Here is a 24164-nt window from a genome sequence, read left to right on the forward strand (position 1 = left end):
GCAAATGAGTTCCTGCTGGTCTTTTTCTACCCCCCCTCCCAAAAGCCCTGCCAAAAACATCATAGGAAAGCAGCTTTTAAAAATATCACAGCAAAGCCCAAGAAGAATGGCAGGGTGCCTGACTAGACCATGGTCCTTTGTGGGTGTAGGAGGGAAAATTTGTCAGCAGCAAAACTGGACCAAAACACTGATGTGGGAGTGACCAGAGTAAGTTTGGAAGCATGTCTCGGACTCTTTTGTTTACTGCTTTCAGCACAGTAGAAGAACCCAGGGGGATTCTGTTTATTTGAAGGCGTGGGATCTTCCAGAAGGATAGTCTGTTGAAGCAGATGCAGAAAAGAGTCCTGTGCCACCATAAAAATGTATGAATTTTATAGTACTGCGTTTGACACAGAGGATTCAATTCTGTGAAAGCCTAGGCCCAAATAAATCCTCCATGCACTAGGGTCTACCTTATCTGGTGCATCATGGATAAATCTATTGATCTTTAAAGGGCCACACCTGCCCCTGCCTTGGCCTGCCTGCTGCAGCAGTGGGTAAAATGCAGTGGGAGAAAATAGTGGTGGCATCATGGCAATGTCATGACATCACTTCTGGTCACAGACCAGGAAGTGATGTCATGCAACAATGCTTTAGCAATTCCCCCAAATGTGTGTGGAGGGTTGTGGAGATATGTGGCATCATTTCCATTGCAAAGTTGCCCCCCCCCCAAGAAAAAACCCTCCTATACCACACAACTGTGTGTTCTTTTGGGTAAAGGGATTATCTGTTTCTTTCTCAGTGTTTGTTACCATGAAGTGAGTTGATTAGTTTCTTTACTCTTTGCCTCACAGACAACCTCGGGCCATGTTCAGTTTGACAACTGCAACTTTGAGAGTGGACAGCTGCAGATACATGCCCCTGGAACATGCCAGGTTAAATTCTGCACTTTCAACCAGTCCAGCATCAATTTCCACAGCACAGCCATCTCCCTCCTTGAAAACTGTGAGTTCGTTGGGAGCGAGAATGCTTCAGTGACAGTCGAAGGTTGCCCTTCTTTAGACAGGAACTGGGCCTGCAAGCACTTGACCATGTTGGCCAAGTCCCGGTCTGTTTTATTACAGACATCAGAGTCACCGCTCTGTCGTACGTCAAAGCTTGAAAGCCAAGGACATCTGCCAGCGGGGAGCATGAGGACCTGTGAAATTGTGGTCGGGGAGGAACCGGGTCATTTATTTTCTGCCTCACAGACTGAAGCAATGCTAAAGAGAGCCTGTGAGAAGGAGAATGACCTCTCTAGGAATCTTACCGTGGCGCCCAAAGAAGAAGCCATGACCATGGATACAGATTCCAGTGATAGTGAACTGAGCACGAGCAGTGAGAATGAGGAGGAGTCGACGTACCAACTTCCTTACCAGGCTCACAGCCTGAGCCACATGCTGGCCAAAGTGATTCACAGCAGGCCGCAGGCCAATGGGTTGACAGCCCTGCAGAACGACTATGAGCTAAAAAACCTGCCTCAGGAGATGCAAAAGGACAAGGAGGTCCAAGCTCTGGCCAACTCGGTGCAAGGGTGCCTTGTTCGGAAGTGCCTTTTCAGGGATGGGAAGGGTGGAATCTTTGTCTGCTCTCAGGGGCAGGTCCGAGCAGAAGGCAGCATCTTCAGAGACTTGACTTTTGCTGTGCGATGCATACAAAACAGTAAGGTGCAGTAAAAGCCAGGGAGCGAATCTGGCGGTATTTTTAACCAAGCCCTTTTAAAAACCGATGGCTTGATGGCTCTTTGGATGGGGATGTCACCCTCTCAGTGCCTATCTGACCGTGACTCTTTAAAAGCAAGATTGGTAGTGCCTATAATTCATGCCTGAGTCTTAAAGCCTGTGTGCACTTTTCAGTGCAGGCATCCCCAGCCTTTCTGAGCCATCAGGCAGTTTTGTAATTCTGATAACTGTGATGGGTGCAGCCACAAAAGACCTGCCCCCCCAGGGGATAGCCAACCCCCAAATGGGTACCACCAGGGCTTTTTTTGTAGCAGGAACTCCTTTGCATATTAGGCCACACACCCCTAATGTAGCCAATCCTCCAAGAGCTTACAGGGCTCTTAGTACAGGGCCTACTGTAAGCTCCGAGAGGATTGGCTACATCAGGGGTGTGTGGCCTAATATGCAAAGGAAGTCCTACAAAAAAAGCCCTGGGTGCCACCATTTACCTCCAGTTGCTGCAAAAGCACCCTTTTTTAATAATCTGCAGACCCAATCTAATCTCCAGTGGTCAGTCAGAGATGTTGCTGGGTAAAAAGCTCACATGCCCTCATCCACTTTCTGAAAACACTCGGTTGGCCCTGACCTAGATAGACAGGGCAAGCCCAATCGTGTTAAATCTCAGAAGCTGAATGGGGCCAGCCCTGGCAAGTACTTGAATGGGAGACCTCCAAGGAATACCAGTGCCTGGATGCAAAGGCAGGCAATAGAGCCACCTCACTGAAGCATCCAACCCCCACTAGGAGTTGCCAGAAGTTAGCCATGATTTCCAGGCATACACACGCACACAAGTACAAAAAACAACAACACTCAGCCAGTGCCAGGAAAGGTGTCAGTGGGTGACCTCTCGCTCTAGTGCTGTTGTTCTGTGCTTAGCACGGTTCCCTGAGTCCTTCAAAGAAATGGAACCTTTTGTTTCTGAATGTTTGCCTAGAGAATCTGGTGAGGTTCAGATTATTTAAGGTATAATGTGGGCTCAAAGCAAGAGGGTCAGGCTCTTGGGGTTCTCTGGCTCTGTAGAAAACCATATATGTGCTCACATGAATAGCTCAATATGTGACCGATGGGGTCTTGATACAGCAAGTGCTTTGCTCCATGCATGCCCTTGGGCAAAAGGGCAGCCGTCTTTGTTGACTGCACGTTGCCCAGTCTCGTTGAATTCCTGTTTGTTCCTTAGCAATGAGAGTGCGGAGCAGGCGCTTTTCCATGCGAAAGCTGCTGCATTCAGAGCTGGCTTGGCTTTTGAATGAAATGCTAAGTGGGAGTTTGTGTACCATTCATTGCACAGCTATTGTTCCCCGGGTGAAATGCTTTGCAATTACACCAGCATTTTCCTGAAGCTCACTCAACCTTGTCTTCCAAGTCAGTAATTTGCAGGGCTGCTTCTTTTGCTTGGAGAGGAGGTGAAAAAGGAGCCAGAGGTGGGTGTGAGGAACTTGTTTCTGGCTTTTGAAGAGGTGTTTTGACCTGCGATGGTGTCTTTGTTTACCTGTGTACATACTTCAGGCTTTGGATTCCCAGTTGTGTAGGCTTGATTTATAACTCACTGCTTTTGCCAGACTTGGGGAGGGAGGTGAGCGAAGACTGATGTTTCCTTGTCTCCTCCATTCCTGTAACAACACATGTAGGGCTGATACTCCTAGTGATGCTTCACATCTGCCTATAAATGCCTCGGAGTGTTCAAAGTGCTTCATGGACTGTCTGCTTGTAATCTTCGCAATGGGCCCTGTAGCGTAGGTGTCCTCACGCTGCAGATGGCGGAGGTGAGAGACATTCCAGACTGTTCACAGTTTTCTAGTTACTTTTGTGGCAGAGGCGAGATTCCAGTGGAGGGATTCCCGATTCATTGCTGTTTCCTCATGGGGACAGTTGTCTGTCTGGCTCTCATAGCAGCTGCAAAAGTGAGGTGTTCACAGTGGAGACAGAGTATCCTTCTGTCTGGTTTCCCTGCATTTTGCCCAACGCACTCCCCTTGTGGTTGCCATTTCCCCCTGATCACTGGAAGACTTTTTGAAGGGGTTTTCTAGTTAATCATAATTACTGATACTAAAGAACAACCTCAAAAATCCCTGCACTGACTGGTAAAAGGGGAAGAAATGTTGTCGGTGCAGGTGAGACAGGGAAATCCGCACTTTTGGTATGGCATCAACGTCACTTGGACTGTGATCTTTGAAAAAAACTCAAAAAATGTGCCAAAGCAGGTTTAGGAATGATCACAGCAAATCAGAGGGAAAGCTGGAAGTACCATGTGCCATGTCTGTACCATGATGCTGTGTGCTGGATGGTAACATCATATAGAATCCCTGTCAGGCTCTTGGCCATTGCGTTACATCACCACCTAGTTTCCTGGTGGGGAAACCAAAGTCAAGAAAAAGGTGTTGGAGTGAACTCCAAGGAGAACAAGGTTCCTGCACTCTTACATACACAATAATTCCCGCCCTTCAGTCCCCACATTCCAGTGATGAGCATTACATTTTACAAAGCAGTTAGAACAGGGGTGTTAAACTCATTTGTTATGAGGGCCGGATCTCGCATAAATGAGACCTTGTCAGGCCGGACCATGCTATTCATGTCATAAAATGTAACGTCAGGTAGCAGAGGCATAAACGTTATAAAGTCACAGCCAAACACAATTATATATATATAAAAGCTTTAACTAAAACATGCTTAAAAGATTAGCATTCTTGTAATATTTTAACAATCTCCAATAACTGAAAGAAGCATGAGAGAGGGAGAAGGAAGCAGACTTGCTCGAGGGCCTGATCAGAGCCCTTTGGGAGCCTAATTTGGCCCCCGGGCCACGTGTTTGACACCCCTGCATTAGCAATTGTTCTGGCCTACTGAGCATGTGTTTGTTGCTTCAGAACATCAGCACCTGATTGGATCAGGCTGTTCTGGCACTTGAAAAGACACAGGAGAGGGACTTGTTTGCCTGGTCCTATCAGGATTGGGTCCTTGTGGCCAGGGCTTTCTTTTGTACCAGGAACTCCTTTGCATCTTAGGCCACACACCCCTGATGTAGCCACAGAACTCTCTTAGTACAGGGCCTACTATAAGCTCTTGGAGGACTAGCTACATCAGGGGCGTGTGGCTTAATATGCAAAGGAGTTCCTGCTACAAAAAAGCCCAGCTTGTGGCATTTTAAATTTCCACTTTATTCTCTAAAAAAGGTGCTGGTGGCCATGGGTCCAGCCTGTGGCCACCATAGCATCTAGTTTGGCTATAGGGGGTGAAAGCCAGGAGCGTCTGTTTTTTAAACAAAAGTTGAGCTTGCAGGTGAGAACAGTTAAATCCTGTGCCTTCCTATAACTAGGTTTTACTGTCCTCCACTCTTTTTTTAAACATTTTCCGTTCCCCCCTCCCCAGCTTGGCTTACTCCTAGTATTGGAGTCAGGCTGGGAGAGTGTTTACTTTAAGAATATTTGTGTCCTGATTTCCTGCTGGGCAGGATTAGCCTTGAGGGTGTTATTAATAAAATAATAACATGTCCAACAGGATAAAACAGAACAGCGAAAGCAGCACACCAGTCAGATTGTACCAGCAGAGTCTACTGATAAATGGCATGGATGCCATCAATAAAGCAGAAAAGAGGGGCAATAAAATAGTAAAGCACACAGTCAAGTCAAACAAGGTTAAAATTGGTGTTCGGGGGAATAAAATGTCTTCCGGAACAAGGCAGATTTCAGCAGTTTCTAAGGAGAATGAGAAAGATGCTTCAACATGAGGATTTTGTTTCCATCTCCTGTGTGGTCTGCTTTTCTTTCCCCTTCCAACTCACCTTTTGTTTATACATGAAATGAAGTTTCCTTATATATTTTCCCCTTGCTGTAGCTAATAGCAGTGTGCTTGTATGCTGTAGATCAGGGGTGTTAAACTCATTTCTTAGGAAGGCCAGATCTGACATAATCAGATTTTGTGGAGCTGCGCCCTGTGTGTCTTAAAATGTAATGCCAAGAAACGGAGATATAAACATAAAGGATACTGATAAGCTCCACTCCATTGAAATGCGTTGCAGCACAAAGTTGCAAGGAAAATGCAAAATGGATTTTCCATTAAGATATTTAGACACAGAGACCTTAATGTAAAATACATTCTATATTTATTTGCAACTCTGCAAGCACATAAGACTTCCTGCCAAAGCAGGAGGCAACAACAAGGCAAGGAAGCTGGGAATTTTGGAAGCCTTGATCTTCAAAGGGGGAAGACGGGTTGTGGGGGGTGGGGGAGAAAAGAACCTCAGGAGGGATAAAAGCCATGAGCATGAGCAGGCGGGTTCTAGTCTGCGGGCCATACATTTGACACCCCGCTATAGATCTTCAGGATTCAAACCAGTGTCTTTTTGGACTGGCCACAAACTGGTGGGGGACTTAACCAGGTCCCTGGGGGTTTGCCAGTGACATACAGACGTTGCCCCCGACATACTGATATCACTTTCTGTGGACCCAGAAGTAATGTCAGCACATCCCCAGGGGACACTCTAGCTCTTAACATCACTCCCAGGTGCATAAAGTGACATCAGCACATCAGGAGTGATGTGCGGTGTTCCCTCTAAGCTGAGTTAGTGTGAGCTAGCTCACAGTTTTTTAGCCTCCAGCTCACATGTTTTTGTCTTAGCTCAGGAAGAATGGCCCCACAGCAAGCTAATTTATACAACAGCCAAATCGCTCACTCACAACTTTAATTCCAGTACACAAAGTAGAATTTTTGCTCACAAGACTCCATAGCTTAGAAGGAACGTTGTGTGTCATGTCCCCGTTTCCCACTTATTTTTCTCCCACTACCCAGCTGAGTAGCAGTGAGAAATGCCCGCTGCCAGTGAGGGGTACATTGCCACCAGCTGGAACCTAGCAAGTCTGTTTGGGTTTTAGTTGCGTGAGGAAATTATGGAAACTTGGAAACTGGCCTTGGGAAGTCCTAAGTTGGATTCCTCACGGTCAAAGTTAAGACAGCTTTGAACCCAGCAGTCTACTCCTGTTTAATGGCAGAATGTTCTCTGAAAACTTTGGGATAATGACAGTATGTTATCTGAAAACTTTGGGCAGCAAGGTTTACAATGCAACCCCAAGCAGTGGGCTTAGATAGCAGTAATTCTGTCTCCAGTAATTGTGCTAGTGATACTCAAATTGGAGGTTGATCTCCATACCAAATTATTGATGAATGACTAACAGTGGAAGAAGCCGGGGCTGTCTTCACCTCTGCATTTTAATTAACTGATTTTTTTTGCGGGGGGGGGGGGGGAGCATGCAGCACCTTTTCAAATGAGCAAATATAGGAGTTCTGTAATTTAATTATCTGAAGTACGGTGCTCATTAAAGCGAGACTGTTGCAAAGGCAATTTGTAGATTTCTTTTCTTTACGCTCATCAGACATGGGTTTAAAAGGCTTATTTGACTGGAACAGAATTAAACGGCGCAGCAGCGCGTGCATATTGAAACGACTTGTTTGCTCAAATAAAACAAAGCGGGTTTAAAATGTCGGGTATTTCCCCCAATTTGGTCAGCCTGTGTTGCAGACGTTTCCAAGTGGTGTGGGTTTTCTTTCAGGACCCTTTTGAGACAGAAGATCTCTCATTTCCAGATGGCATACTACTAGGTTGCCAACTCTGTACTGGGAAGTTCCTGGAGATGCAGGAGTGGAGGCTGGGGAGGGGAGTTGCCAGCCTCCAGATTGTGGCTGGAGATCTTCCCCTATTGCAACTAACCTTCAGGCAACAGAGATAAGGTTACTTGGAGAAAATGGTGGCTGCTTTGAAAGATGGACTCTATGGCATTATACCCCCACCAAGCCCCACCCTTCTCAGACTGCCCCCCAAAATCTCCAGGTATTTTCCAACCTGGAGCTGACAACACTAGGGGAGGGGGCATCAATGGGGTACAAAGCAGCCATTTTCTCCAGGAGAACTGATTTTAGTCTCGGGAGATAAATTGAAATCCAAGAGATTTTCAGGCCCCACCTGGAAAATGGCAGCCTTACAGGACACCTGCCTAAAAGAAGCCAGTGTTCCCATCTATGAAGGAGGTGACCTGGTGCCTCTCTGAATTGCAAGCTGTCTCATTTTTGTAGGCTGTGTGGGAAGGCAGTTCTGCATGGCCTTGTTTAATCTCTCCCAATTCAACCTCGGCTAAATTACCAGACCTCTTTTTGTGTTTCTGTTGCTGCTAGGTGCATGATTTATGATGGGGGAAGAGGAGGTAACTTTGCCTGGCCGTGACAAGTTCTTTGTGGGTGGCCTCATGCCTAGGAAGGAGGTAGGGTTGCCAGCCTCCAGGTGGGGCCTGGAGATCTGCTATTACAACTGATCTTCAGGTAGCTGAGATCAGCTCCCCTAGAGAAAATGACTACTTTAAAGCCTGGAGATGCTACGGCATGTACCATGTCGAGGCCCCTCCCCTCACCAAACCCCACCCTCTCCCGGGTCCACCCCCAAAGCCTCCAGGTGTTTTCCAACACAGACCCAGTGACCCTAAGGGAGGGTCACCCTGGCAGCCTCATGGAGAAGGAGGAGGGGGCCTTGGGCGCAGTTGTAGTTCCTCCTCATCTGGCTGCTCTCCTGCACAGCCCAGAGCAGGTAGCTGGGTATCCCCTCACCCACCTCTTCCCTAGCCCCTTTAGAGATGGTGCAGGAATTTGTGCATGCTTCCTGACCTGTCCTGGCCCCTTCCTCTCATTTGGAAGCAGTTTTTCCTCACTGCCAGGTGACTGGGACCAGGCGAGCAGTAAGAATCCGGGGAAAGAGAGAGGGAGAGCCTGATGAAGTCACAGACGATGTGAGATCTCAGAGGCAGATGCACGAGGGGAGGGATACATTAGACAGATACGCAGCCAGTGTCTTCAGCTACCAGTCTTGGCATCTCTTGCTTACTTGAATCATCTGGATCAGTCGCCATGCAGCCCAGAGAGATTGTGGAGGGAAGCTTTTGTATGTTAAAATACAGCAGGTTCTTTTTGTCGTACTTTTAAAATTACCTTCTCCTGTGTGGCCATCTGTCAGCTTTATATGTCTTGGTTATTTTCCCATTTTTGTGGGGGAAAAATATTAGAAAGTTTGTCAAATCATAGAGTTCAGCAAAATTCTTACAGGGGATTTGAACAATGGAACCCAGAAGCAAGTATTGGGGGTCAGGGGCTAAGAAAGAAAGCGCACAATAAAATTTAGAGATTCGCTCCTGTGAACTCCTGCCCAAGATGAGGCCTGGTAGTTATGGTCGTAAGGATGGGTTTTCTATGGCAACTACATGTGATTTTGTTGTTGTTGTTCTCCCTTCAGATCATCATGCTGAAGAATGACATTCACCACTGCAAGACCTCAGGGATATTTCTCCGTCTTGGCGCCGGAGGCTTGATAGCAGACAATGACATACATTCCAACTGTGAAGCGGGCATTGACATTCGGAAAGGAGCCAATCCTGCGATTCTGGTATTGAATCTTATGTTGGCTGTGGGATTAGATTCTGCAGAGCAAGTTGTGGAATTCTCAACCCTTCGAGGCCCCCTCCCCTTAACATGAATGGGGAGGTACGGGCATTAGTCTTAAAAAGAGCTGAACAATGTAGTCCTGTGCAGATGCAGAGTTACTCTATTAAAAAAGCCCAGCTGGGACTTATTTGCATATTAGGCCACACCCCCTGATGTAACCTCTTTTTGCACAGAGCTTTTTTGCAGAAAAAACCCAGCAGGAACTCATCTGCATATTAGGCCACACCCCTAATGCCAACCCAGCCGGAACTGTTCCTGTGAGTTCCTGCTCAAAGAAATCCCTGGTTACTCCCGTCTTAAGATCATGGGATGTAGTGGGATTTGACTGGCATAACTGCATAAAACTGAATATCTCCCATTGTTTTCTGCCAGTCAGTATAAAACAGCCAAGCAGTGTATAACTTAAAAAATAATATCCATAATATAGAAATTCCAGCAGCCACCTAAGAGTTGGACAAAAAGCTTGCCCTTCCCCCCAAAAAATCTGCCATTGCTCATCCAAAAATAAAACTAATCAAATCCAAAAGCAGAAACAAAGTCTTCATCGGTTTCCCAAAGGTTATGAGCCAAGTGGCTCTACTGGCTTTCCTCAAGAGGGTGTTCCAGAACTTTGAGGTCACCACTCTCGAGGCCTCGCTTCATGTTGCCATCCACCCAACTTCAAATGTTGGGGCCACAGGTGATGACCAGCATGTCTGAGGAGATTCCTATATGAGAAGGCAGTCCTTAAGATTTCCTGGTCTCCTGCTCATTTAGGGTTTTAGAAATCTAAACAAGCATTTTGAATTAGTGCAGTTGTTGCCAAAATGGAAAAAAATTCCATATAGCTTGCTTCAGCTAGTTAATAACCTGATAGCTGCATTCAGACCAGCTGTAGTTTCTAGGCAGCTTCAAAGGTAGCCCACATAGATAGGTCCTCCTGGCAACCGGCCGGGAATGGAGGGGATGACTTACCAGTAGAAAGAAGAAGGCCTAGGACATGTTGCCGGTGTCACACAGGAAGTGACATCATCATGCCAGCGACTTCCAGATGACTGGCTTCTACCATCGAGTTTTTGCCCAAATACCAGAGCACTGCCTGGAAATTGGTGATGTGATGATGTAATTTCCTATGGAACACCAGCAATGTGGCCTAAGTTTTCTTTTTTTTCTACTGGTAAGTCTTCCCACTGACTAGCTGATTGGTGGCTCAGGGGCAGAGCCTGGCAGTGGGGGATTCTGCCTCCACTAGTGGTCTGGCAACCCTACACATGGAACATGTTGGGAGGGTGATGGTGATAGGTAGGAGGTGCTTTCCCCTTCCTCCATCTGTTGCTGTATTCTCTCTTTACCTCACAAGCTCTACCCTCAGGCCACTTTCCTCCCCAGCCAGGATCTGAGACCAGAAAAAAGCCCACCTGGGAAGGGTTGCAGCAGGGGATGGGACAGTGGCAGAGAAGGGAGGAGGAGTTAAGCCACCTTTCCCTGCTGCCTCTCCCCTACACGTGCCATCCCTACATCATTCATGTTAAGCAGTCAACAAGAGTTAGGAATCCCTGTGATTTCCCCCCCCCCCATGACATAACATCTAGTTCAGGGGTGGCCAAACTTGCTTAACTTAAGAATCACATAGAATAAATGTCAGGTGTTTGAATGTCAGGAAGGTCGGTAGGTAGGCAGGCAGGTAGGTTAAGGACAATTAAATTTTCTTTATGTGGTTGGATCTGGGCCAGCATCTTTCATGAAAGAGTGTCAGCATCATGGAAATGAAATGCCCGAATCAGTGGAATCATAGAGACTTCTGCATTGAAATTATATGAAACAAGGTAGAGCATCTTTGATTGCTTGGGCCGGGCTGTGAAGCATACCAGTGCGAAAGAATGTATTCTTTTAAGCAGCTAGATACCATTCTTCAGGATCTTGTTGAGTATCTTCTGATGATGAATAGCATGCTTTTAATCTTTCAAAATACAAACTTCGTTTTTATAGACAGATGGTGGGTTATGAACAGGACAAAAACAATACGTGGAAAGAAGTCTTTAACATGAGATGTTGCTTGCCATGAAAAAGTTGATCTAACAAGCGAGCGTCTCTGCTCATCAATGGAGAAGCTCTGGTGGTCTCCACTGCAGTGTTTCTGGCTGCAAAGACATCTATGCCCTGTTCAGAGCACAGTGTAATCTGTTGTTGCTGCTGTTTCATACTGGATTAAAAGTGGCTGATCAGATAGCAACATCTGCCTCCTGGTATTAACTTGTGGTAGCCCCCCCCCCCCCCAATTCTTGGTACGGGAGTGTTTTGTTACCTGCTCCTATGCGGTGTTTTTTGAGTTCTCCAGTTTCACCTCGTAGTTTCTCTGTCTGGATAAGTCTCGACCAACTTCTGGATGTTTTAAGACTGTCCCGGAGCAAAAGGAGGCTCAGACATCCGGTTTACAGTCACCATTTTTTTTTTACTACTTAGCGATATGCGCATAACCACGTAATGTTTCAACCTATGTACATGTGCATAATAGCGGAGGAAAAAAAAGAACTGCATGGTGCCATCGTGTGGACAGCAGAAGACGGTTTCACTGTGGAGTGATTCAAATTGCAGTATGGCAGTCTGATCGATAATATCCAGAACAAAGATATTCGGAACAGAACCGGGTCAGTTTAACACTGACTCAACATGCTGTGTGAACAGGGCCCTAAAGTTCTTCCACAATCATTTATTTTATCAGTTCTAAAGAATGGGCCTGCATACAGAAGAACTAGTGAGATAGCCTGTACTTTAAAGGTAGTCCCCTGTGAAAGCACCAGTCATTTCCAACACTGGAGTGACGTCAATTCATGACGTTTTCAAGGCAGACTTTTTTACGGGGTGGTTTGCTATTGCCTTCCCCAGTCATCTACACTTTACACCCTGCAAGCTGGGTACTCATTTTACTGACCTCAGAAGGATGGAAGGCTGAGTCAACCTCAAGCCAGCGACCTGAAGCCAGCTTCCACTGGGATTGAACTCATGTTGTGAGCAGAGAGTTTGGACTGCAGTACTGCAGCTTACCACTCTGCACCACGGGGCTCTTAGCTGGTACCTTATGGCTCCACTAAGCAAAGTCTGAAACCTTCCAAATTCAAGTGGCTCATCCTTTAATGAATACACCCCATATTAGATGGCTCAACTGTATTTTCATAAATAGTTAAACCAGACAGCACTGAGCAAAGGATGTCAGACTGACTGACTGAGATCACACATGCTAAATAATGCACTTTCAATCCACTTTCCAATTGGATTTTACTGTATAACTGGCAAAAACCAGTCAGAAAGTGAATTTTAAGTGGATTGAAAGTATGTTATTTAGTGTGTGTGATTGGTGGATAGGTCAGGGAGATGGAAGAACTTCATGGCATTATTAGGCGACAAAGCACACTTGAAAGGAATTAATTACCATAGCACCGTTCGATAAGGATACGGCCATACCAGGAGTATTTGCTGAGCCAGTGTTAGGAAGAGCAAAAACTGGTATTAGATGTTACCCCTCTGGACACGAGGGTGTCATATGCAAACAGTGTTCCTTGTGACCTAGTTGTGACTGCCTGCTGAGACACCGTTCTCCTGATACCTTTTGTTTGCACATCTGAGATTATTGGATCAAATCAGAAACCTGTGCTAAAAGAATGCGTGGGAGGTCTGCAAATGATTGTGAGGCCACACAGTTACCTTTCAGTGCTCTGGTGGGCAGTGCTTGTACTCCTCCTTCAGCATGGTTTTGGGGTGGAAAGTATTTACTGCCGGCTGCCACCTGTGTGATCGCTTAGGTGAAGGTGAACAGATGCTCGATGAATTGTTCAGCAGTGAGAAAAGGTACTGCTATGATGGTGTGGTGCTTGTCAGTGAGGTTCACTGTGTGGAGCTTGTAGCAGTGAGAAAAACCAGAATCAAAGCCCACCCACACAGAATCTCTTGCATCAGCACTTTAAAAGGGTCCATGATCAAAGCATGGTGCGGAAACAGGCAAATATAAGCAGATCAGGTCACTGGAAGCCCAGAAGGCATGAGATGGATATTCACCAACAGGTTACTGAAGCCTGGAGCAAGAAAAATGGCATGATATAACCCAGTCGCATCAAATCCTGGAAGCAAAGCAGTGTTGGTACTTGGAAGGGAGACCCCCAAAAAACACTGTGCAGAGGAAGGCAATGGCAAAGCACCTCTGCTTCTCATTTGCTTTGAAAGCCCCTTACTGGTGTTACCACAAGTCAACTGCAGTTTGACCACACTTTACACAAACACGCTGAAGCCCACGTTCAGGAGTACTGATGCAGTTCCGAAGTCCTGCAGAGAAATACTTTGTGGATGCAAAAAGAGAGATAGAGAGGTGGAATGAGTTGGTGTGTCAAAAGAGCAGAATTGTGTGTACTGCAAATAATCACCTGTGCAAGCAGAACAGTGGACTGAATTAGCAGAACAAAAGAGGCAAGCATATTGTGATAGGCCCTCCATCTTGGATATTTGGCATCTGATAGCCTTTTTGGCCTTGTGGAAGGAGCTGGACTTCCTGAGCTCAAGTATATTTTTGGTTCTTTCAGCACAGTGAAAAACAAGTTTAGATTATATTAAATATTAGATGTTACCCTTCTGCACATGAGGGTGTCACATATAACACTGCATGCAGCCAACATTCCCTGTGGCCCAGTTGTGATTTACCTGCAGAAGCACCAATTTCCTGGTAACCTTTTTTTTTTTTTTTTTGCACATCCGAGCACTGAAGTGGAGAGACTGCTGGCTCAAGTCAGGAGCTAGGGTTGCCAGGTCCAACTCAAGAAATATCTAAAGACTTTGAGGGAGGAGCCAGGAGACTTTGGGGGTGGAGCCAGGAGCAAGGTTGTGACAAGCATGATTGAACTCCAAGGGGAGTTCTGGGCATCACATTTAAAGAGTCCGCATGCCTTTTAAATGCCTTCCTACCATTTGGAAATCATGAAGGATTGGGTCACCTTCTTTGGGGGTTCATAGAAATAGGCCCTCTGGCCCAATATTTTTGGAACTTGAGGGTTGTTTTGAGGAAAGGCTCCGGATGTTATGCTGAAAATTTGGTGCTCCTACCTCAAAAAACACCCCCCTGAGCCCCAGATAACCACAGTTCAATTCTCAATTACACCCTGTGGAAATTGGTCTCCATAGGGAATAATGGAGTGCCCAGCAGACATTTTCCTCCCCCTGCTTTCTGATGACCCTGAAGCGGGAGGAGGGCCTCCAAACCAAGGGATCTCCTGCCCTCACCTGGGGATTGGCAACTCTATTAGGAGCCCATTCTAAAAGAACACATGGGAGGTCAGCAAATGATTGTGAGGCCGCACAGTTGCCTTTCAGTGCTCTGACAGGCTGTGATTGTACTCCCCTACTTCAGCAAGGATTTGGGAAAGAAAGTATTTGCTACCCACCACCATCTGTTTGATCAGCTTAGGCAAAGGTGAACAGATGTTGGATGAATTGCTTGACAATGAGAAATGGCACAGTCGTGACGACGTGGCGTTTTATCAACCAGATTCACAGTATGGTGTTTGTGGCAGTGAGAAAAACCAGAATCAAAGCCCACCCACACAGGGTCTCTTGCATCAGCAACTTAAAACGGTTCATTATCATTGTATGGTGTGGAAATGGGCAAATATAAGCCGTTCCTGTGATTGATGCTCTGAAAACATGAGGTGGATATCAAACCGCAGGGCACTGAAGCCAGGAGTTTCAAAAATGCAGTTTCAAAGCCCTCCAGATAAATACTTTGTGCTGCAGAAAAGAAATGTGGAACACATGTGGTGCAAGTGTCAAAACGGCAGAAGCATCTGTACTGAAAACAATCATCCGAGCAAACAGAACAGTGGGCTGAATATGCAGAACAAAAAAGGCAAGCAAATAGTCCTGCCATTCTGGATATCTGGTGTCTGCTAGCATACTTAGACAGATGGAAGAAGCCGGAGTTTCTGAGCTCAAGTATGTTTTGAATTCTTACAACAAAGTGAAAAATGAGTTTAGAATATGGATAATTGCTCTAGACTGCAGTGCTGTGATTCAAACCAACAACCCATGGAGAGAGATCTTGAAACTTAGGTGAAAAGTGAGACAAAGGAAGAAAAAGAAAGAGCTCTATGGGGGAAGAGGCTTGACCTTACTTGAATTATATGCTGCCATTCTAATATAAGACAGCGTGTTTGTTTTGCTTTGTTTTTTGAGTCCAGTCAGTTATGCTGGAGAACATACCCAAATATGTCCCCTTCTGGCTGGCCAGATAGTATGTTCAGGTAGTCAACTTTCAGCTGTGACCAGGCTCTTTGTCCTGACTGCTGCGTCCTCACGGAAGGGCAATGTGCTCAATAAATGTTCAAAGAAAAATTTCAGTGTCCTCTGTAGTAAAATAGCTCTTTTGTTTTATGATCTTCTGTGTTTCACTTATGTTTGGTGTAATGGTTAAGAGCATGGACTCTTATCCAGGAGAACTGGGTTTGATTTCCCACTTCTCCACATGCGCCTGCTGGTGTGACCTTGGGTCAGTCATGTGTTCTGTCAGAGCTGTTCTGCTCAAGAGCAGTTTCTGTGAGAGCTCTCTTAACCCCATCTAACTCACAAGGTGTCTGTTGTGGGGAAGGGAAAGGAGATTATAAACTGCTCTGAGACGCCAAGTGAAGGGCAGGGTATAAATCCAATCTCTTCTTATAATAGCTGTGCTTAAGTTTATTCCATAAGTAGCAGACAGGTATAGAATTTGGCAGCCTAGACTTTTGAATTCACCTGATTTTCTTTTAAAAAGAAAGAAACCTAGTTCTAGCTACTAGTTCCCTCCAAAATGCCTTTACCTTCCACATTTTCAGAAATCTGACTAGTCCATAATGAGATTTCATTCTAATTAAAAGTAGATGAGACACACCCTTCCAGTTGCACAAGGAAGTTTGTATGAAGACACTTAAGAATTGCCTTACAAAGATAGCACAGATTTCTCAAAATAGGTTTGTGTCCTGTAGCTCCTTAAAGTCCAAAAATATTTTCAGGGTTTCAGCTTTTGATAGCCAAAGATCTCTTCATCTGACAAAGGGAACTTTAACTCTCTAAAGCTTATATCCATGACCTCTTGTTGGTCTTTAAGGAGTCTGGGTGAGTAAATCTGTGAAGTTATTCCAAGATGCCATTTTCCAAAGCCGTTTATCAATGAAGGTTGCAGTTTAGTACCTGGAACCTTATTTCAGCAACTTTAAAGTTCAAGAAAATGTAATTTGGTGCTGTCTCACAATTAAACTTCTAGTTAGTTGAGTGGCACCAAAGAGGTATGGTCCTAATGAAGTCCCCTGAATCACTTTAGATATAGAATAAACCTGGTTTCTACTCTACATTCCAGTGCAAAGGATTTCACAAGAAAGAGATGAGCATAGACAATAATAGCCAATGTCAGCTTTCAACAGAATCCTGGGGATTTTTGAGCAGCTCAAAGCTTTCCACCTCTGCCCAGCTAGCCCTGTGGCTAGAAGTTATTAACCAATAAGGGCATCTCCTGCTATCTCCTGTGCAAAATCCCTTCCAATTAAGGGGCGAGACTGGTCGGAATTTGGGTTAGGGCCTTTCGAGTTGTGGCCCGTAGAATCAGCTACACTCTGACCTCAGAAAGAACAAGTAATCAAAATATTGTGCTTAAGAAGGATTTTAAAGTGTAGTTGATGGGGTTTGCATTGCTTTTTTTAAAAAAAGGAACTATCAAGCGTGTGAAGGAGAGGAGGGACTGGGAGGGTCCACAGATTATTTAAAATCAAACCAAGGGTCCTTGCTAAAGTCTTGAGAACCTTTGCCTTAGTGGGTTTGAACTAACAGTGCTTCATATTATGTATGTATGTGCCATCAGGTTGCAACTAACTTATGGCATTCACAGCAAGGGGTTTTTCAAGGCAAATGAAAAGCAGAGGTGGTTTGCCCTTGCCTTCCTCTTCAGACCCTTCCTTGGTGGTCTCCCATCCAAACACCAACCCTACTTAGCTTCCAAGATCTGATGAGTTCAGGCTATGCCGTGCCTCCTTCCCTGCCATGCCTTGTACCAATCAGATATATTAGAACATGGGTCTTCAACCCACAGAAGTCTGAGATCTGGAAACGGTGAAGGCCCCTGTGTTGGCGTGTGCTGGCTGAAATAGCAAAAGATACCCTTTTTGCCATTTGGCTCAGTTTGGAGTAGTCTGTTTTCATGCCATGTTTGAGGGTGAGATTTGCTCTTGCCAGTACTGCTCATGTGATTTACATCTCCTATTAAGATAGTTCCAGAGGGCAGCTGTGTTGGTCTGCAGCTAGATTCATATCCAGTAGAGCCTTATAGACCAATAAAATGTTTGGGATATAATCCAGGGCTTTTTTGGTATATTAGGCCACACCCCCTGACACCAAGCCAGCTGGAACTGTGTTCCTGTGTTTTTCTGCTCAAAAAAGCCCTGATATAAGCTTTTGAGAGTCAAAGCTTATACCCTGAAAAATCTCCTGTTAAGACTTTCATGTTGAACATTTCAGGTTTCCATGAGCCTCTTCCGCCATTAAGACTCTGGCTGAAAGGGTGAAAGTGGATGTTTATCTATAAGGGTGCAGCCTGGAATTTTAGCCTAAGTCATGACTACTCTAATTCCTGAACCAAGATCCAGAAGTAGGACTCTACTTTGTCCTTTGTGCTGTCTTGCTCTTCTTTGTGCTTGTCTTGATCCTTCTCAACAAGGGAAAGAGTTTAGGGTTATCACCCCCTTCCAAGTTCCCAGCCCCAAGTTTCAGTTTGGTGGGTAAGGCAGGCTGGGTACTTCCTATCAGCTATTTTGGCTCTTCCGTCCCCCAATTTTTGAATTTCTGGACTGGGTGATCCAGGGCTTTTTTTATAGCAGGAATTTCTTTGCATATTAGGCCACTCTCACCAATGTACCCAATCATCCAAGAGCTTACAGGGCTCTTAGTACATGGCCTATTGTAAGCTCTTTGAGGATTGGCTATATCAGGGGTGTGTGGCCTAATATGCAAAGGAGTTCCTGCTACAAAAAAACCCTGGGGTGATCCATATTTCTTAGCTATGGCTGAGGCTCAGTGTACCAAGCACAATGGGGAAGCCTTCTGATTTCTTCACCCATTTGCCACTGTAAAGGTACTAGATTCAGTTGCATCAGAAATTCAGGCTTTGTCTGAGGATTCACGAAATTAGGTGTTCCTTTATTAAAGTGCTGCTCAGTCTTAAAAATCTCGGTGCCTTTGTGTAAAAGCTTTGCTGACCTTTTATGCTATTGTTCTGAGGCATTGGCTTGTATGAGTGATCTCTCTCTCTTTCTCTCTCCCTTGCCTCTTTTCTCCTTTGGTTCTTTTCACATGTGCATAAATAAACTGGCAGTGTAATAGGATCCACAGTGGCCTTCGCTCTGGCATCGTTGTCCTTGGCAACGGGAAAGGCATCATCCGTAGCAATCAAATATATGGAAATAAGGAGGCTGGCATTTACATCCTGTATAACGGCAACCCTCTGGTGAGGTACGTGTATTTTTTCTCACCATTTTTAAAATCCTTTTTTCCCTCTGGGCCCTGGAGATCTCCCATTTTTACAACTGATCTCCAGCTGGCAGAGAGCAGCTCCCCTGGAGAAAATGGCTGCTTTGGAGCCCCGCCCTCTCTTGGATCCACCCCTAAAGCCTCCAGGTATTTTTCAACACAGACCTGGCTACCCTACAGTGTCATCTCAAATGTAAAACTCCCTCCCTTCCCCAGTACCATCCAGTTAATGATCATGGGTGGAGTTTTAAAATGGACTGGCAGAATGGAAAGGATTTCAATTCCTGTGCATCTTTATTTTTATATTGTGTTATGTGTTGGGAAGTAGTTATCAAACTGTGTCCTCGAACTGAGGCATTCGACTCATGAGGTGGAAAACTACCTCATGTGTCTTGAGCCTCTCTACAACCAACGTTGTTTCACTGGCCTTTTGGAAAGGCCTGCTGAACATAGGCCTATATCCTATCTTAAAATGTGGTGCCCAAAACTGAACACAATACTCCAGGTGAGAAAGCAAGGGTCCTGCAGCTCATACTTTTCTTTGCACGCCCTCTGAGATGAGGTCACTCTGTGGCAGAGAGGATTTCTCCAAAGCTCTGTCCCTTGGCTTGTTCCTTACTATGGCACCTATATTTCCTGTCCCTGTTTTGGTCTACTGCTTGAAGTCGTGACCTTGGCGCCCAGTGAGGCCATAAGTCCGACTCCACCCCTCCCTGTCACATGTCTCTGATGTCAAGCACTTGCAGTTCAGTAGGTCCCAGTTCTAGAATGGCTGAATATCAGTTTTCTTGAGAACAGTGGGGTTCCTTCTTGGAAGCTTCTTATTGTTTCCTCAGTGAGAAGAGCAGTAATGATGGACTTGTTCCCTAAAGCCCAACTTGTGTGTGCCACTGCTGATGCTTCCCTGCAGCTGCAGTATGTGGCTTAGGAGTACATGCAGTTCCTGTCTGGCTATGAGCCTTATGTGAACAGTTTGTGTAGGGTTGCCAGGTCTTATCTGGGTCTGGACAGGGAAGAAGTTCCAGGTGGGGGGATGTGACATCATCATTCAGGGCACATTGCACAGGGATGCTCTAGCAGTTTTTTGGGGAAGAAATCTATGGTGCAATAGAGTTTTTACCAAAATTTCTAGAGTGTCCCACACATGACTTGCCTGGTGCTATGATGTCACCTGGAGGTGATATCATTGTGCCAGGCACGTCACACGTGATGGAGCTCTTTGGGGGCAGAGATCCCACTGCTGGCTAGCTCTGTGCTGGTGGGTTGGGGTCCCCAAAACTGGGGGAAAATCCACCCCCAGCAGGAATCTGGGAACCCTGTGTGTGTGTACCCTAGGTGCTGTCACATGCCGGCTGCTCTAGGAGCGTTCAGGAAAACTCTGTTATTTTCCCAGATGTTCTAGCAATTTGGGAGGAAAACTCGATGGTGCCATATGAAAACCATATGGTACCATAGAGTCTTCTTTCCATAATTGCTAGAGTGCCTGGGAAAACCCAGATGCTCCTAGAGCAGTCAGCATGTGACGTCGCTGGCATGATGACACCACTTCCTAGTGATGTCATTGTGCTGGCGCAGTTGGGGGAGAATCCCCCTGCCAGCCGAATGTGGGTCAGCAGGCTGGGAACCTCTAGGGTGGGAGAACCCCCTCCTGGCCCGGGAACCTGGCAGCCTTGGCTCTGTATCCTGGTGCTGCTGAAGAACTCTGAGGCAAAAGTTTCCTAAGATTCTTTAATGTTTTTAATTTGAAAGCCCATGTTACTTACATTTTCATCATCATTTCCTAGAACTAAAGGGGACACATCTGTCTTGCAATTTAGCAGTAGCTCAGTTATTATTCCCCATGGCGCAGAGTGGTAAAGCTGCAGTACTGCAGTCGATCCTGAGTTTGATCCTGGCGGAAGCTGGGTTCATGTAGCCGGCTCGAGGTTGACTCAGCCTTCCATCCTTCCAAGGTCAGCAAAATGAGTACCCAGTTTGCTTGGGGGAAAGTGTAGATGACTGGGGAAGGCAATGGCAAACCACCCCGTAAAAAGTCTGCCGTGAAAACGTGAAAGCAGCGTCACCCCAAAATCGAAAACGACTGGTGCTTGCACAGGGGACCTTTCCTTTCCAGTTATTATTGCTTCTTGCCCTCCCTTTTGTAGGGTTGTCATCTACTTTGGTGATTACTGCTGATATCATCTTGCTTTTATTGCATTGTCTTCGACCTGGTTTTTCCATTGTCTTCTACCTTTCTTAATTGTTTATAGCACAGCCTATCAATTGCTCTCTTTGTTTTATAATCCTGTAATCCTGTTGCTTTCTTCATCTATGGTCTTATGGTACCTGATTATATTGATTAATGTTTCTAAAGCGTTTCAGATCTCAGTGACAGACAATGGGCAGTTCTAAATAAAGTAAATAAAATAATAAATAAATTTGGGCAGGTCAAGACTAGAGCGTGGGAGGGATGCCTCCTAGGCAACAATGGTGCTTTCAGGTTTCACTTGTGCTTATCAGCCCCATCGGAGAATCCAGGTACATCCTTATTTCCACTTTAGGAATATCTCTTCTCCAGGGCTTTTTTGGTAGTAGGAAATCCTTTGCATATCAAGCCACACACCCCTGATGTAGCCAGTTCTCCAGAAGCTTACAGGGCTCTTAGCACAGAGTCTAATGTAAGCTCCAGGAGGATTGGCTACATCAGGGGTGTGGCCTAATATGCAAAGGAGTTCCTGCTATCAATAAATCCCTGACTTTTCCCTTGTATGAGTTAAAAGAGGGGGGTATCATTTAGCACAGGTACCTCTGGGCTGCAAAGGGCACAGAGGGATGTATGTTTCCAGAACGGTTGCTTAACTTTTCAAGGCACGCTTCCACCCTCTTCGGCATGCACTTGTCACTGGGTCAAGGTGATTGCGGCAGAGTAACTTCGGTAAAAGACAAAAACAACAGATTATCACCATGTGCTGACTGTGGGTGGGTGACACATTTTTGCTCCTAAGCTGCATGCAGTCTTCAAGGTACCTTTCCCCCCCTTGCTGGTGCTTCCTGTTTTTAATTAGATCCCTGGCACTCTTGTTTTGAGATGAGTATTCAAGTGAATGCAATCATATGCTTTACTGGCCAAAAAAAACACAACCCACTCCAGACATCCCAAACACTAGCTTAGTCTAAGTATCCATTACCGAGGCCAGCTTGTTCCAGCATAATTGCTCTGACAATAGCAAAGCAGATTTTGTTAATCTGCCAACCGCCAAGGTCAAGAAAAAAAGCTCTTTTCCCAAAGCGGTAGGAAAGGAGACCCTTCAAACAAGCGGCAGTTTCTGAATTGGCGGCTGTCTCGCTTGGTGATTACAAAACCGCTAATAAGTCTAGAGGAAATGCACGCTCAAAAGAGCAAGTGCTGGGTTGGAAATCTTAATTTCTCTTCCTAGCACAATGACAGCAGCAGCCCAGTCAAAACACCCACACAAACCTATAATCACTGAGATTGTTTGTCACCAATTAAAACAAGAGACAGTTGTGTTGATGATTTAGTCTAGCATTTTGGAGGTAGGGAGAGACTTGTTATGCCTGGAGAGATGTTGTTAGCACTACACCAGGTATTCCCCAAGTGGCCCTCCTGTGTCTGAAAGAGAATTCTTACCTGGTTCTGTCAACAAGTTGGCATGGTAGTTTCTCTGGCATTCTGGACTCTTGGTCCAAAACATGCATTCACAGAAATGTAAGAAAATGGCTTTAGCCTAGAGGTGTTGAACTCATTTGTTATGAGGGCTGGATCTGACATAAATGTGACTTTGTCAGGCTGGGCCATGTGTGTCATAAAATGTAATGCCAGGTAGGGGAGATAGAAACTTTATAAAGGACACAGACAAACACACACATTCAGCCTAATCCACCTCACTGGCTTGTTCAGCCTCAGCTAACAGAAGGAAGAGAGGTTTGGCTTAGTAGCTCTGCTGTGCAGTTGAGAGAGTCTGGCAAAGCTGGCTCTCCTTCCTTTCCAAGGGAGCAGCTTTGCTCTATAGCTCCTGTGCGATTGAGCAAGCCTGGCAAAGCAATCTGTGATGCAGAAGGAAGCAAAAGAGGAAGAAGGAAGCAGACAACAGTGAGTTGCTCACAGGGCTGATAGCCCTCTGGGGGCCTGATTCAGCCCCCGGGCCACATGTTTGACACCCCTGCTTTAGTCATTTGTGTTGAGGTTGTCTAGAAGTACACAGCTCTCCTTTCTGTCTAAGAGGGTCATTCGCAGTGAAGGCATGGGGGGAGTGCATATCTCAAGAGGTGAGGCTAAGCAACAGCAACTGGCCCAAAGTCATGCAGCTAATTTCCTAGCTGAGCAGCAATTTGAACTGTGGTCTCCCCAGACCAAGTCTGACATGCTGTCTGCTATACCGTAGTATCGAGTCTGCTGTTATGGATTGGTGCCAACAGTTCTGCATCTGTGCTTTGGACGGCTTGTGTTACAGCAGATTTCTCTCTCTTTGAAATGAACGCTTCGTGCTCTCAAATGGATGAAAAGTTTCACCAACATCCCCCAAATATCTTCTCTACTTAGTATACGTTTCTTTCAGTGTCTGTTTCTCTGCTGTTATGTTTTGTTCTTTTATTGTCACTGCACAGAACAATTTGTTCTCGTGATACATTCTAGCCGTTTTTCTCCCAACCATTATAATTGCTCAGAACAGCACAGGGTCTTTAAAACGTTCCCTCCTTCAAGGAACATTTTCTGAATCGCACTTACCTGCTAGAGAATTCTCAAGCATCTATCATCAAACCAAGCATATTTCCAAAGAATTCTGGGGTATGTTATAAGGTGCCAGTGTGAAAAAAAATGTGCATCCCACACAACTCATCTACAAGTGCATTGTCAAGATTGGTAGTGTGAAAAGTCTGTGAGAAATTTATCTGCCAACGCGGATTTTTAACAAACAAAACAAACAAGAAGCTTCCAAAAACAAAACAAACAAAATGCCCCACCAAGGTTCCTGGAACACCCATTGGAATACCAGGCTGCACTGTTTGGATCAATGGCCCCCCAGTATGGCACCCACTGACTGATGTGTTCCCTGGTGCCCACTGGCTTCTTCCTTAAATCAGAGATCCAGCCCTGGCTTTCTTCTGATGGTTGGAGTAAGAAGTGTTTCAGAAGATCCCAGGAGACATCACTTTTGTGTCTGCTGGAAAATAGCTGTTTCTATCACAGGAGGATGCTTGGCTTGGGACCTAGGGTAGCTGCCTCCTGGAGTGGCCATTTTGTGCAGGTGCCCAGTTAGTTAATTTCACCAACAGTTGTTCTAGAGTTCGATGTTGATGTTGTGGGGGGGGGGTCCCCTTTAGTGCTTCCTGTCTCTGGTCAGGCCAACCCCAACAACTATCAGCACTAGTAGAATGATAATACCTTATTATGCAGTAGCTTTTTTGGTGGGCCAGGAAAAAAAGGGGAGATGGGGTTAGTCC

The 24164-nt window shown here is 45.6% G+C and overlaps 1 protein-coding gene across 1 annotated transcript in view; it reads left to right on the top strand.

Annotated features, from left to right (window-relative positions):
* The window catches only part of FBXO10 (F-box protein 10), a 50129-nt gene that overhangs the window by 6703 nt on the left and 19262 nt on the right, over positions 1-24164 (top strand). The window contains exons 2-4 of the mRNA XM_060237020.1: positions 834-1685; positions 9007-9156; positions 18568-18704. Of these exons, the coding sequence (XP_060093003.1) occupies positions 834-1685; positions 9007-9156; positions 18568-18704 (1139 nt within the window). The remainder of the gene's footprint in view (positions 1-833; positions 1686-9006; positions 9157-18567; positions 18705-24164) is intronic.

The sequence above is a fragment of the Heteronotia binoei genome, chromosome 4, assembly GCF_032191835.1.
Source record: "Heteronotia binoei isolate CCM8104 ecotype False Entrance Well chromosome 4, APGP_CSIRO_Hbin_v1, whole genome shotgun sequence".
NCBI lineage: Eukaryota > Metazoa > Chordata > Lepidosauria > Squamata > Gekkonidae > Heteronotia > Heteronotia binoei.